The following is a 13,724-nucleotide window of genomic DNA, read 5'->3' on the forward strand; positions in this document are numbered from 1 at the left end:
CAAAATTGGTTTGGTGGGTGGGGATTAGAATTAGGGTTTTCGTGCGCTGTCCATATCTTTAGTAATTATTTATATGTAAGTGACGGTTCCTCGCGAGCAAAAGGTGAAATTATTTCATTTGAGACCTCGTGCGGACCTTGGCATCGCCTTAGATGTAAAACACATAAAGGATATTTCGTCTTTCTGGAAAAGCCAAAGATACATGGAGAAATTAGGAGAAGTAGGGCGTGCAAGCATCGTCACGTTAAAATAAAAGAACGTAATTTGGCTGTGCACCACAATTTGTGAAAAGGCACAAGCGGCCCCTGTTAGTAGGAAACTTCCTCTAGTTTGGTGAGGTTGCTAGTGTAACCATCAACTAAGGATCCGAGTCAAGCCCCTAGAATAGATCACAATGCTTCGGCTTAATAAGATGGCACACATCTTTGTAACTTAGTTGCCAAGTAACTTTGTCCTACAAATGATTAAAAGAAATTAATTCTCCTCCATCTCTTTCAATAGAGACGGAGTTGCACTGGTTACAAAGATATCTTTGCTACTTTGCTTTCTTTTTTACGACCATGTGGGGAACCTGTGCCGTCCTTACTTGGGCCGGTTGTTACTTGGCTTTGATTGACGAGTTTTCAGTGCATAACCATAATATGAAACGAAAATAAAAAATCGGTTTCTCATTCTCCCTCTTAATATAATATCAAGGTTGCACAATTTTAAATCTGCGTGCGAATGTGCTGTATGTTCTTTTAGATTATATATATGTAAAAGGTGAGGGGTCAAATTTATTAATTAGATTGAATCCATCGCTTATAAAAACAATGAATTTTTATATATCACATTTCACGAAAGGTGCATATGAAGATCCGGATGATAGGACGAATGTATCAAATTGTGAGGGAACGAATTTAAACTTTGAGAAAAGGCTGTTCCATAGCTAATTAGTGGCTCCTTGTGCGGATTTATTTGAGCCAAAAGGAGGGTCCTCATAGTTCCACTGAATATGTGTGCCTTTAGAATTAGCCCTAGGGTATTAAGTTCCCCATTAATTTGTGAATGAAAACCTATGTTTTTCAACAAAAGGAGATAATGCCTAATCGTGCTAAAGTGAAAAAAATAGTCAATGTCTTTGGTCCAGTCCTAAAGGGTGCTTTTGCCTAAGCTGCCCCATTTTTCAAAAAAGCATATGAGAGAACTTCTTCTGTACTTTTGTCACTTAAGAAGATTATACCTTTCCTTCTCTTTATAAACTCTTTCCTATGATGCAGAGAGTGCCTAGCCACTATATATATGTGTGTAAAGAACATGCAAAATGGTGATGCAGATTTTTATTGGATGCTTGAATATGATCGATTTGCTTTATTAATCACTTAATTAGTTACGAGAATATTGAAAATTGATTCATATAGACACGAATCCTTAATTTTCTGATATTGATTAAGTTTACAAAATTAATTTAAATTTGATTATGACTCATATATATATGCACATCTTGTGTTTTCGTCCAATAAGTTGAACTTGTACGCGAAGCAGCAGTCTTCATTTGCATCAAGAAAAGCGTAGTTGAATGCCAACACTCCAAAGAGATTCTCTGGGCTCCAGAAATAAAAGATATCATTGACGCGTGCTTTGCCAAATATTCAAAGCTCGCCAAACCTCCGTTTGAAATGCTGCATAAGCTTTGGATTTGAAAAATCAATAAATGAGACATCATGTTGATTCTCGCTTCTTCTTTTCCTCCATCTTCAACGCACTTACGTTCTCTATATAATCTAGCCACGACGTCCTCTATATAATCTAACCACGAAAGTTTTTCTCTCGTTCATGAAGCAAGAAACAGTATTCACAAGAACGATCTGTTAAGAGAGCCCGAGATCGCAGATGATGGCAATAGTGAGCAAGGTGTATTGCTTGCCGACGGAGGCTGCCCTGGTCGTTCGGAGGAGGCCGCATGCCGTCAGCGGTGGAGGGTTCGTGGTGACGGATTGCAGCAGCACGCGAGTGGTTTTCCGGGTCGATGGATGTGGAGTTCTTGGCACGAGCGGCGAGCTTGTCGTGAAGGACGGAGACGGGGACGCCCTCCTTCTCATCCGCCGCAAGGTAAAAAAGCATCGCATAATTCATATGCGCATTTCTTCTCTAATTCGTCAGATGTTGAATTGAGATTGTCCTTTCTTATTGATGAATATAGTCAGTGTCCGAAATTCAAGCCCCTGATGATAATTCTTGTGATATTTTGATGAACAACCCTCAAATCTTTTGGACAAGTTTTAATCTCTCTCTCTCTAAATTAGGCAGGAGGGATCGTGCAAGCAATGAGCATCTACAAGAAATGGAAGGGCTACACATATGACTATGAAGGTGCCCAGAAGCTGGTGTTCAGCATCAAGGAGCCCCATTCATCATCCTCATTATCATGCTTCTCCAGGAGCTCATCATCTTCTGCCATCAAAATCTCCCTGGAGCCCAGGAAAATCAACGGTCCAGATGGGATCTTCCACATCAAGGGCCACTTCCCTGGTAGGGATTGTAGCATTGTTGACTCTGGAGGCAACACAATAGCACAGGTCCGAAAAATATTTGCTAAGTTTGCTCAATAAGAAAGTACTCAGCTTTTAAGATACTAATTATACCTATCGCGAAAAAAGTGATGACCTCCTTCGACGCCCAGAAACTCATTTAATCACTTAACTAGCTTTCGTTCGCATAGAACACATTTACCCATGTTATCTTTTTTTGTGAAATTCACATGAAACGTACCATGATGTACCGTGCAAACTCAATGCGGGTGAAAAGTAATGTAAGGATACGGAGAGAGATACTGGAGGAAGCCACTGTGTCGACATACGCACTTCTGGTTTCAAAATAGAAATGGCAAAGAATCACTAGACTAATGTGCCTAACATTGCTTCGCAGAGAATATACACGTCTCTCTGAGCTAGAGTCCAGAGTAGCATCCATCGTTTGTCTTCTATAATTAGATTCATTTAAGGTGAAAGTACTTGACATTGTCTTTGTTTCTGATGTGAATCACAGATACAGAAAGAGATGGGCGAATTGATGGCAAGCAAAGATGTGTATCGTGTGATTGTAAAAGCGGGAATCGACCAAGCCTTTGTTTGTGGAGTCATTGCTGTTCTTGACCACATCTATGGCGAATCCACCGCCTGCTGAAACGCCAGAACTGCCCAAAACCCTGATAAACAGTATATTTCACAGTCTGGAAATTGCCCAAGAACACGAGAGATTATACTATCTTTTCTCTCCAACATTGTCAATTTATTCATGTAAACACGAGTAAAGATTTTTCTCCCACAAAAGAACTTAAGTATGATACTGGTACATCTGATTCTTGAAATGTCAAAGCAAGTCTTGATTAGTGTATTTGGATGAGTATGCCGAGTAGGACGTCTATACTGTCGTAGTTTATACTGTACTAGTTAACCACGCAAAGGTTGATCGAACTTCTTTCTTTCTTCTCAAGATTTGACCAACAAAAGTAGCTTATTTTTCTTTTCGGCTTTAATTATAGATGACCTGGATGGTTGAACATTTATCCACAAATGAACCCATCTGAAACTTTTCAGCATAAATGCAACTTCGATGGACTTTCAATGGTCCCAACCAAAAGAGGGTTGCACAAAGATGCGCTTGATGTCCAACCAATTTGTTCTTTTTTTGGGCCCAGTTAGGCCACTGAAAGGGAATTCTAGGTGTCTTCATCAACACGCCCAAAGAGAGGGAGACATTCTCAGCTTTTGCTCTAATTAATAGGGACTGACCCGAAATGGAGGGACTAGCGAGAGAGAAGAGAGGAACTCAACCCAGAAATGGGAAGTCTGCAATAGAAGCTGCAGATCACCATGTGCATGGAAACTTGTCCTGTCAGAAAACTTTTTCTCTTGTCAATGATCCCTTAGATGGATTGCACAACTTAAATTGCTCTAGCCTTACTAACTTTTGGAAAAAAACCCACATCTTTTTTCGGACATTCACCAATTACATTTCCATATTCACATGATGACATCCCTAAAGAGTTGTTTGGCTTCCTAATATGCAAATGTAAAATGGGGAAATTCAGACAGTTGCTACAATGATTGGAATTGCATTTACACAAGCATTAGATAGTTGGGGGGCAGTTTCCAATTGCGCAGTGACATAGACTTCGTATCAAGATAGAATCCGACTCGCCGATGCTTGTTAGATCTTTGCGATAGGAAAACCGTATCAATGATATACTAAGATCAACTTCGGACGATCGGTCGAAATCACTCGAAAAACCATCACGAGTTCGACTCACGCACTTGTGCAGCTATGCGCCGATCCTATAGAATTTCCGATTTAGCAATGACAAATCTAAAATCGAGTTTCCCCCTCTGTACTACCTTTTGGTGGAAACCAGTACTACTATTGTCTTCTTGTACTACGAACGATCCACCGAAACCACCTCGTACTGCAAGCTTGGGACTCGTACTGCAGAATCCATGGTCGAAGAAGCACAACCCGACAAGAAATGTTGTTGCGTGGGCTTCTTGGATCTTTCTCTCCACTCCACTCATGGAATTTTCATTGGACGTTGCAGAAAGCTAATGGGTCCCCACCAAGAACGCGCTTCCTTCCATCCGACGCAACCCGGATTCATGCTCTGCTTCTTGCACCCGAGGAGATTCAAAACGGGATTGAATCGAAAAGACAAAAGAAATTCGAAATGCCCGTGATGATTTCGTATACACAAACAAGATCATTCATTCAGATCCAAGAACTATGTTTCGCGTCGACGTTCGCGGATTGATACAACAGATTCAGAGATGAAATTACAACGACGAGAAACAGAGGAGATCGGACAAAAGACAGTTGAAAAATAACAGATTTTTTTGAGGAGGAGGAGGAGCAGGGACAACCTCAAGCGCAGGCGCACGGATTATCCACAACCACGGCCCCACCCTCGTCCGCGAACCTGAACACGTAGTAACCCACCGTCAGCCCCGCGACGATGGCCAGGAACACCCCACCGTTGAACGACATGATCGCCAGCATCAGCAGGTATCCGATCGCCGAGTTGGCCCCGAAGAGCAGCGCCGCCCCGACCCTCGCGGATCTGGCCAGCCCGGATGCGCCGGCCTTCTGGAGGAGCGGGGACGCCTCGGCGGCGGCCGCAGAGGCTGGCGGGGGGGACGCGGCGGCGGCGGCGGAGGAGGAGGACGCGAGGGATCTGAAGCGGAGGCGGCGGTCCTCGAGGTACTGGTAGAAGGCGGAGAAGAGGAAGCAGGCGGCGAGGGAGAGGAGGTAGCTGGGCCAGGAGTCGGTCCGCCATGAATCGAAGAGGAGGGTGACGTACCTGCTCCAGTAGAGGGTCATGTGCATCATCTTCGCCCTCTTCTTGTTCGAGCCTTACACACAGAGGATAGAGAGAGAGAGAGAGAGAGAGAGAGAGAGAGAGAGAGAAACAGAGTCGTGTCTGTTCGAGTTTGAGACAGAGGACGAAGAGACGGGACTGTTAGATTAGGTACATCGACCATTACGAAAGATACATCGATTTTTTTTAAGTTTTTTTGGCTTGAATGGGCTTATTTGGGCCCTTTGGAGATTCCTATTGGGCTTTTTGGGTAATCGAGCCCATACCTAATTATGCCGACGACATCATGGTTCGGGTTGCCATCGTCGCGGAACGCAATGAAGAGGTACGTACTACGTGGTTCGACTCCTCGCTAGGGGCGAGCAAAAGGAGCCGCTCGGATCGGCCCGAGTCAACCGATTTTGGGCCATTTCCGAGATTATCAGTCCGATTCCCAGTTCCATAAAATTGTAATTTGTGAATTTCGTTCCAATTCGTTGTTCCAAGGGTGGGATTGCCCACTCGGGCCGGACCAATTATTATTATTTTTTATTTCTTACAAATCTGAAAAAACCTTGCTTGCTACTCCCACTCTGCCTGCTTGCTCGGAGAGTTAGCTTCTTCGCTTCGTTGCTAAGAGAAATTTGTTCATCCATGGTCATCGTTGGTGTCGCTCGTCAAAGTTGAGCCACCCCTTCGGTCCTCTCTGTTGTCGCGAGCTCTAGATCTGGAAGTTCGCACTGCATCTAGACTAGGGGAGTTGCCGGCGTAGTCATCCAGGCTCGCGCGTCCAAGCCAAGCCCTCTTTGTCGTCGCTCACGGCCATGGACGACCTGCCATCTAGAAGTTTGCAGGCGAGATCTGGAGGCACAACTCTAGAGCCGGACTAGTGACTTGTCCAAGCTGAGCCATTCCTCCATTGTCCAGGCTCGCCAAATTTGTGGATGTACCACCTTGCGAATCACGAACGAGGCCATATCTAGACGGACAAGGAGTAAAATGATCACGAGCGATGCCGGAAGGAGTGGCTCGGTTTAGAAGCATGAGAGGCGCTCTGCCGGTGGTGACAGTGGAGGGAGCCATTGGTTCCATTTACCCACTTGGGAACCGGACCGATGGAACCGGGAGTTGGTTCCATCGGTCCGGTTCTCGGTACCCAGGTGGGAACCGGATTGGCCGGGATCTGATTACTCCTGCTCCTCACACTTGCATCTCCTTCAATCGCATCAAGTGTCTGTGGATACGACAACGGATTTGACATCCCCCGATCGTAGTAGTGAATTAGGGTCCTCGCCCTTTAGAAAGGGCCTTAAAAAGTCTGAAACTTAGTCGTGACTCGTGAGCGGAGCATAATCTCTCGAGGATGTAATTCCTGGCGAGCTCTTAGTTTAGAAATGGATTGCCCATCTTTGATGGGAAAAAAAGATTTGACTTTATTCAAGTTTGTAAAAGGTGGTGGAAGGTATCGTTTAATTTTAAGCTACAACTGCCAAAAAATGGTCTTTCATTATGTACAAGCAGCATAATGCAATCTTAATCACTTCAAAAAGAAAAGAAGAATCTTGTTGAAAGGTAATACTAGGCTCACATGAAGATGCAAAATATAAACTTTGGCAATGATAATGATAGATTTCATGCATGTATATTTTCCTAGTGATGCGAGAATTTCGTGGGTTCTCTCTTCATTTTTAACGTCGTCAATAATTTTTGCTTAAGTCATACAAAAAATCAATTTACAAAATTATTTCATTTCTAAGGTCTTCAAATACTTTTTTTCGATATATTCTTAATTTTTTTTGGTCGAAGATATATTCTTAATTAGTGACTACCTATTATGCAGATTTTTGTCAAGTTGGGGTCGCCAGAAATTCAATGGTTGCATATACTGATTAAAGTCCAATCGAGGATGATCGAGATGGCCAGTCAAAGTGTCAAATTTGAGTTCAAATCAAAAGTAAATGGATTCCAATATGGCTCGAAGCCTCAAGGACTATAAAATTTGAACTGCTAAAATAATGCACCCCTGTATATTGGAATCAAATAATGAAATTGCATGATATTTTATTGAATGTAATCAGACGGCTTACATTTTGGAATGCCATATGCTTGCTCAATGACTCAAATTAAACATAAATTTCTTAATGGACATGACTGGAATGCGTAGAGATGGTAAAAAACTTACAAATTATGATTGGAAAGCTTTTATAATCAAAGGTAGGGACTAAAGCCAAAAACCCAATTTAATCCGAATTTTATATTCAAACTCAGACAAAACCTAACAAATCAATATGTTATGAATCTCACATTCAAAATATGATGTGCGCTTTGTGATTTATTTATTGTTTTTGTTGTGAATTATCTGATTGATGCTATGTGATTACTTATTGTCGTGTCTTTAAATGGGTCATTTCATTATGCATTATGATCCTCCTTTGTAAGAATCTCGGACTGCCTTGACTTGCGTGTCGCTCTAGAGATGATTTTTAATGGCCACCAATTCTTTAGCTACGGTTAATCCCGGTCAATGGATCCTCCTTAGTTCAATTTTCAACTTTTGCAAATCCTTCGAGTGGATCGACTGTGACATGAGTCATGTCCTCCACTTAAATTATGGCCACTGAAAACTTATGATCGACAATCTGATTAGGCTTTCCATCAGTGGGTCTTGTGGGTCAATTATATTGCGATGGCCTTCATGATCGATGAGCTAGTTAGGCATTCAATCGATTGGGTCTTACAGATTAAGTTTATTGTCATGACCTGATTTGAGTCATTACCTTCTTTCCGTTTGAATTCAAATTTTGAACCTAATGCCGACACTACCACAAAATTCACCCGAGGATGATAAAGAATCAGCAAGGTAGGGTAATCTACCACATGACACATTGCCTCACCTTTAACAAGAAGGAGAAAGGAAGAGGAAGGAAAAATTCACAGAACCTAAGGATGGACTAAATGGCAATTTCATGTGACAACGAACTTGCTGGACCTAGAGTTGGTAACTTCACAGAAACGCAAGTGACAACATACTTCCAAATCCAGCCACATAAGCCACACGAATTTACTTTTGTGGTCTGTGGGAAACCTTAATCCAAGGAAAGCTGGTCCTATTATTTGAACATGAGAGGAGGAACTGACAAACATTTGCTTCTAGACGTGCCAGAACGCACGAGGCTTACAATAGCAACTCATTCAAGACCAAACATGCAGTTCTTCATGGAGGTTACAAGAACAATGCAATATCATGGGATCATGTCATCAGTCGATTGTAGTCTTATGGTGTAGTAATCAATTTAACTATGATACGCTAGAGAAGTGTGGAGATGTATGTCTTTAAGCCAGACCGAAAAGCCTCCCCTGTCCCACCATGTTCTGTAAGAGTTCACACCGACAAAAACTTTTGTCTAGACATAACCAGAAGCTTTAAGCCGCAAAGCAACATGGAACACGATGACACAAGTCATGGACTTTAATACTAACAGTGAACTGATCAAGCTCAATGAGCAAGTGAGCATGTCCACTCTCTTCACGGTAGACCAGACCAAGAGGAGTGAGATTGCGACAGTGAGAGAGACATCATTCCCACATGAAAAATTCTTGCAAATCCCCTGTGTGCTAGTAACAAAAGTAATAAAAGCATGTTCTGTGTCCTGGACATTGCCATATATAGCTATCAGCAGACGAATCTTCTTTGCAATTTCATCCTGGGTCAGTGCAGTGGTCACCATGCATTTCGTGCATTCTTTTAACTTTTCAGCACACGTCTCTTTCCTCATACTTTTACTACTTTCCAAATTGAAATCCTGATCCATCTAACACAACTGGCCTTACCAGAATTTTCCAGAAAAAACCAGCCAAGTTCATCATCCAGCCAACTTTTCATCAGAGAGACGTGGGAACTAAGAAGATATCTTCTCTTCTTTTTCCTTCCATGAGTAAAACTCATCTACAAGGTTGTCTAACTAAAATTTGCTTTCCCTTGAAAATTACATTCATCAAACTAGTCAGAATCACTTGGGAAAAGAAAAAAATCCACAATAAAATAACAGAAACTGAAGTGAACTTTTCAGAGATAAACTTTATGGACGTTGCTTGGTGGATTGGTGATGGTTTTTCTCAACGTTTCCTTCTATTGAAACCGAAAGCACATGGACGTGAATTCTTGGCATGGATATGAAACCCTCTTTTGCAGAAAATTTAAGCATCAAAGACTTCGAATTCTCCAAGCAAGAAGTATGTACGAAGATAAAATCATCAACAAAACTACTTGAGAATACCTAACTAAGACTCCAGATCAGGGTATTGCATGTACATAAAAAATCAGCATATGCATAGCCAAATTCAGTTCATCATCCAGAAATTCGAATTACAGGAAGAGCATAAAACCTGGATGCCTATACCAGAAGCAGAGTTCCTCGGCTCCATGTATATACATATATATTTTACCTCAATCAACTGGATATAGAAGAGAAGCAGCTCCCTGACCGAAGAAGTGCTGGTGTAGTGATTCTCCCGACTGCATCGATCCCTTGCAAAGCAGTGCTTGAATTTGACCGGAGGGTCCTCGGCGAATCCAAGCTGCGCCGGATCAGTTTCCCCATGGCAAAGATGGGGTGCTCTGTCTCCTTCATGGGATTGGATGACTTGAACTTATTGCAAAAGCTGATGTGCCTATTCAATGCCTCTTCAGTGGATATGAGCCTGTCTGCTCTCAAGACCTCATCCTTCACCACCTGAATGCAGAGCCCACAAATCCATCTTCCTTGGTACTGTTCTCGAATTCGGAGGATATATGCAGGGGTGCATTCTTCTGTGAATCCACAAGAAACACATTTTGCAGTCTCCACTTCAATCAAAGGAGGTGCCTTTGCCGTCGTCGTCGTCGTCGTCGTCGTTGTCAGTGGTGGTGGTGGTGTTGGCGTTAGTGTTGGCGGTGAGGCTTGTGATGATGTCTCTGAGCCTGAGAAGGCCATAGCTTGTGAGATAACATTGAGTCGAAATTGTCCTTCTCTAATATAACATGTTGGGAAGGTGGAGGAGGAGAAAAAAATGGACGAAGATTTGTGTGGGGTTTATATTATGTGGGCATGATGCTTCATTTCGTTATCATGAGAGTTGTTTCCATGTGGAGTAGGGACATAATATTCGTGAATAAAAATTCATATTTCAAGAAATCATAACGGGTCTCACATTACATTTAAATAAACGAAGAAGAAAGTTCACTTTGCACAAATTTTTACATTGTGATTAGTTCTATTTACCACCACATTGATAAAAGTGACTCTATGATATGGGGAAAAGAGTAGTATATTTCATCAGGGTCCGTGACCATGATGGTTTTATCTATTTGTCTCAAACGTGTAGATACTTTGCGTGGTGGGGTTCGTGGAGGACTCTATCTGGGCTTTGCTATTTGGTAACGTATCTAGTGGGTTGTCAATCATTGATGAATTTGGTAATAATTTAGTAGGATGGTGGGCTTGGAAATTCAACAAACAGTTGGAGAGCAGCTGACTACTGCTCACTGGAAGGGGACAACAAATCGTGATTTTGGCAACTGTGACCTTTACTAACTTAGCATATTCATACGTAAACATGAGGATCGCTACTTGTATTATATTAAAAGATCGCTAATAATGGCAAGGAATACTTATCATATTGTAACAATGTCTTGAACAGGAGTTGGAGGATCCGCGAAATCTAAAGAACCCACGTGCATGGGTATGATTCTGAATTGCTCATGGATTACATGATAGATTGTGGTTCCATCGAAATGTAATCTTTAAATCATATTATAGTTAGAGTCCCTCTTAAATGAATGATCATGTGGACCCCAAAGTTGGATCACAAGATTTAATGGCTCGGATGATCTTGGTCCACATGATGTATAGACCATGAATAACTTCCTGGTGCGAAAACTTCACTGGAGTGCCAAGGTAGGAGTTAGGCTACACTCGAAGATCCCGAGTTCAGATCACTTACAAAATCGCGGACTAGAATTATAAATTATTTCATTGATATACTCCAATTTCACAAGACAACGTTTAAATGGGGAGACTCCCCATCACAAACTTATTTTTTTCTATGTTATGTTTGGTAGAGAGGAATAAAATGTTATCAGAGAATAGAAAGGAATGGAATGGAACGATGACTCTGGTATTTTTGTTTGATGAATTATAGGAATGGAGCTGAATAGAATATATATTCCTGTGTTTGGTTGTAAGGAAAAATTGTCATGGGAATCAAATTAGAAACATTGGGCAAAGTAGGTGGGGGAGTTGGTCTTGTTTCCTAGTTGCAGAATCGTGCAAGACGCTTGTCATAGTGGGGAATTTTCTTAACCCATTTGAGGATGGGTTTATAGAATGGAGACACGGGCTTAAACGAGTGAAGTTTTGCCTTAGGAGGAGGGGGCTTGTATTTAGGTCAAGATGGAGGAGAAGTTTCAAAACGGAGAGGTATCATGCTTGAATGGTCCGTAAGACACCAAAAATTTGTACTTACCACCATCTTCTCCAAAGGGTCCAATAGATGGATCGCCGTTTTCCCACTTTTGGAAGAAATCATGCCTAGATGAGCGGGGTTTTTTATTTTTTCTTGATGGCCTGTCATCCTTTTCTTCAATTGGGGCTAGACATAATTTGCACTGGCAGTCTAGGGCCCACGGCCAATGTATTGATAAGGGATCCTTGAAATAGACACTAGGACGTCCTTCAAAATTAAAACACTATTTCAAGCCTTTCACCTTCACCTTCATCTTCAGGGATGTACGGCTGCATCATCAAGATTGTAAGAAATATGGAGGAGCGAGTTTCCATCCTAGGAGTGGCCAAATATGACTACTATGCCGTCCTTATTCTTGGTGAACTTGGATTCTGTTGCTTGGATCAGTAGAGTATTCTAGTGAAGCATTTCATAGTTAGTCAACCCCGTGTTTGGGAGAAGCTTGACTAACTCTGCTTGAGAGATCTGTTGGGAACATGGACACACGAATGTGCCTGATTATTATCAACAGAGATCACATGAGCATATTCTCTTTTGGGCAAAGTCAGATCCAAAGCAGGGTTCCTGACTCTAGACACTATTTGGTAATGGAATGTTGCTACAACATAATCTAAAGTCTAAGGGGCTCTAGCAATTTGTAGATGAATCTTCAAAGTGGTAAGCAAACGTGGATCTGAAAAAGCCTTGTTGAATTAGGAAACAGTATTATGAACACAATTTCTAAATTTAAAGTGGTTTTGACTGTTCCAATATAAGCACGTTGGTAGTCTAGAAACTAAGTGTCGAGGAGTGTTGAGTTGCATGTGTAAGTTGCGTTAGAAAATCCTACGTCAAAGAATTTGTGTGATGTGGAGCAGTTAATATATCATAGTTAGCTCATAACTCATTAACTTAAGCTTTTGGATGAATGTGGATTTAACTGGATATGTTGACAAGTTTGGATTTGGGCTCTCTCTTAGCGATCTCCCCGGGTGAAGGTATTGGACTTCTGTTGCTTGCTTTCAACAATTGGTATTAGAGTCAGGCTTAGCTAAGTTGGACCAAATCTAAGAGAGACTTCTTCGTGAATTACACCTTGAGAACTTTTAGTGTCGAAGCCAATTAAATCTTGTGAGTAAGATTTGCAAATTCTTTTGTAAGATTGAGAAATTATTTCATGAGGAATTGTGAGGCTATATACTGTGTGAGTTATTGGATGTAATTAAGAGTGAGGAAACACTGAGAGTGTTTTAATGACTTGAGTGTAGTTATAATGTTCGTTGTAGTGCTTAATATATAATGGAATTCTTTATTGCTCTCTTAGTGGATGTAGGTCACCTCTATCGAAAAGTCAAAGCAACAAATAGTGCCATTCTTTGTTGAGAGTGTTTAAATCTGGTGTTCGACCTATTTCATTGTACAATTTATTTTTTTGTTCGATTACTTGTTTTTGCAACAAGTAGTACCATATGGGGCCACTAAAGGGAGTCCTTTATGGTCATGAAAAGTCAAAGCAAGGCGAGTAGTACCAAAGTGTAGGTGCGTGTAACCTCAAGTAAGCCACTTAAGCCAGAATTTTGGGGGATTTTGTAAATTGACAAAGTGTTCTTGCTAAGTGGCCGAGATAGGATGTTGATCAAAACGAGTTGATTGAACATACTCTTTTACTTCTTTTGGAGCATATTGGATGAATTTTCTTATAGAATGTAGGGAGAAGAGGATGCGTAGCAAAGGCTGAATACGGATTTACAAGAGGGAATTGAGTATTGGAAATCTTTAAGCATTTGATTTACGAAGAGAGTTTGGGGTATCAAGAGTAATGGGTGTGTCAATAACAACCGGAGTATTATTTCGCAGGTAGTGTTTTTGATATGATGGTGAGTTTCCTCCTCGTCAGCACTGATGCATTTTCTAT

At 41.5% G+C, this 13,724-nt stretch overlaps 3 protein-coding genes across 3 annotated transcripts in view; 1 reads left to right on the plus strand and 2 right to left on the minus strand.

Moving 5' to 3' along the window:
- The first annotated feature begins 1,591 nt into the window (after positions 1 to 1,591).
- On the plus strand, positions 1,592 to 3,599 carry LOC115688189 (protein LURP-one-related 6-like). The gene is made up of 3 exons (XM_030613961.2): positions 1,592 to 2,091; positions 2,286 to 2,558; positions 3,028 to 3,599. Exons 1-3 carry the CDS (start codon positions 1,873 to 1,875, stop codon positions 3,163 to 3,165), a joined length of 630 nt encoding a protein of 209 aa, XP_030469821.1. The 5' UTR covers positions 1,592 to 1,872; the 3' UTR covers positions 3,166 to 3,599.
- A 1,113-nt stretch (positions 3,600 to 4,712) lies between these two features.
- Positions 4,713 to 5,447, minus strand: LOC115688166 (copper transporter 5). The gene has a single exon (XM_030613924.2). It carries the CDS (start codon positions 5,356 to 5,358, stop codon positions 4,894 to 4,896), a length of 465 nt encoding a protein of 154 aa, XP_030469784.1. The 5' UTR covers positions 5,359 to 5,447; the 3' UTR covers positions 4,713 to 4,893.
- A 4,188-nt stretch (positions 5,448 to 9,635) lies between these two features.
- LOC115688169 (uncharacterized) overlaps positions 9,636 to 13,724 on the minus strand; it is a 64,078-nt gene continuing 59,989 nt past the window's right edge. Inside the window, exon 2 of the mRNA XM_030613928.2 lies at positions 9,636 to 10,286. Within this exon, the coding sequence (XP_030469788.2) occupies positions 9,778 to 10,286 (509 nt within the window). The 3' untranslated portion in view covers positions 9,636 to 9,777. The remainder of the gene's footprint in view (positions 10,287 to 13,724) is intronic.

The sequence above is a fragment of the Syzygium oleosum genome, unplaced genomic scaffold, assembly GCF_021117445.2.
Source record: "Syzygium oleosum isolate NSW1041296 unplaced genomic scaffold, Sole_v2.1 Sole_v2.04, whole genome shotgun sequence".
Classification (NCBI taxonomy): domain Eukaryota; kingdom Viridiplantae; phylum Streptophyta; class Magnoliopsida; order Myrtales; family Myrtaceae; genus Syzygium; species Syzygium oleosum.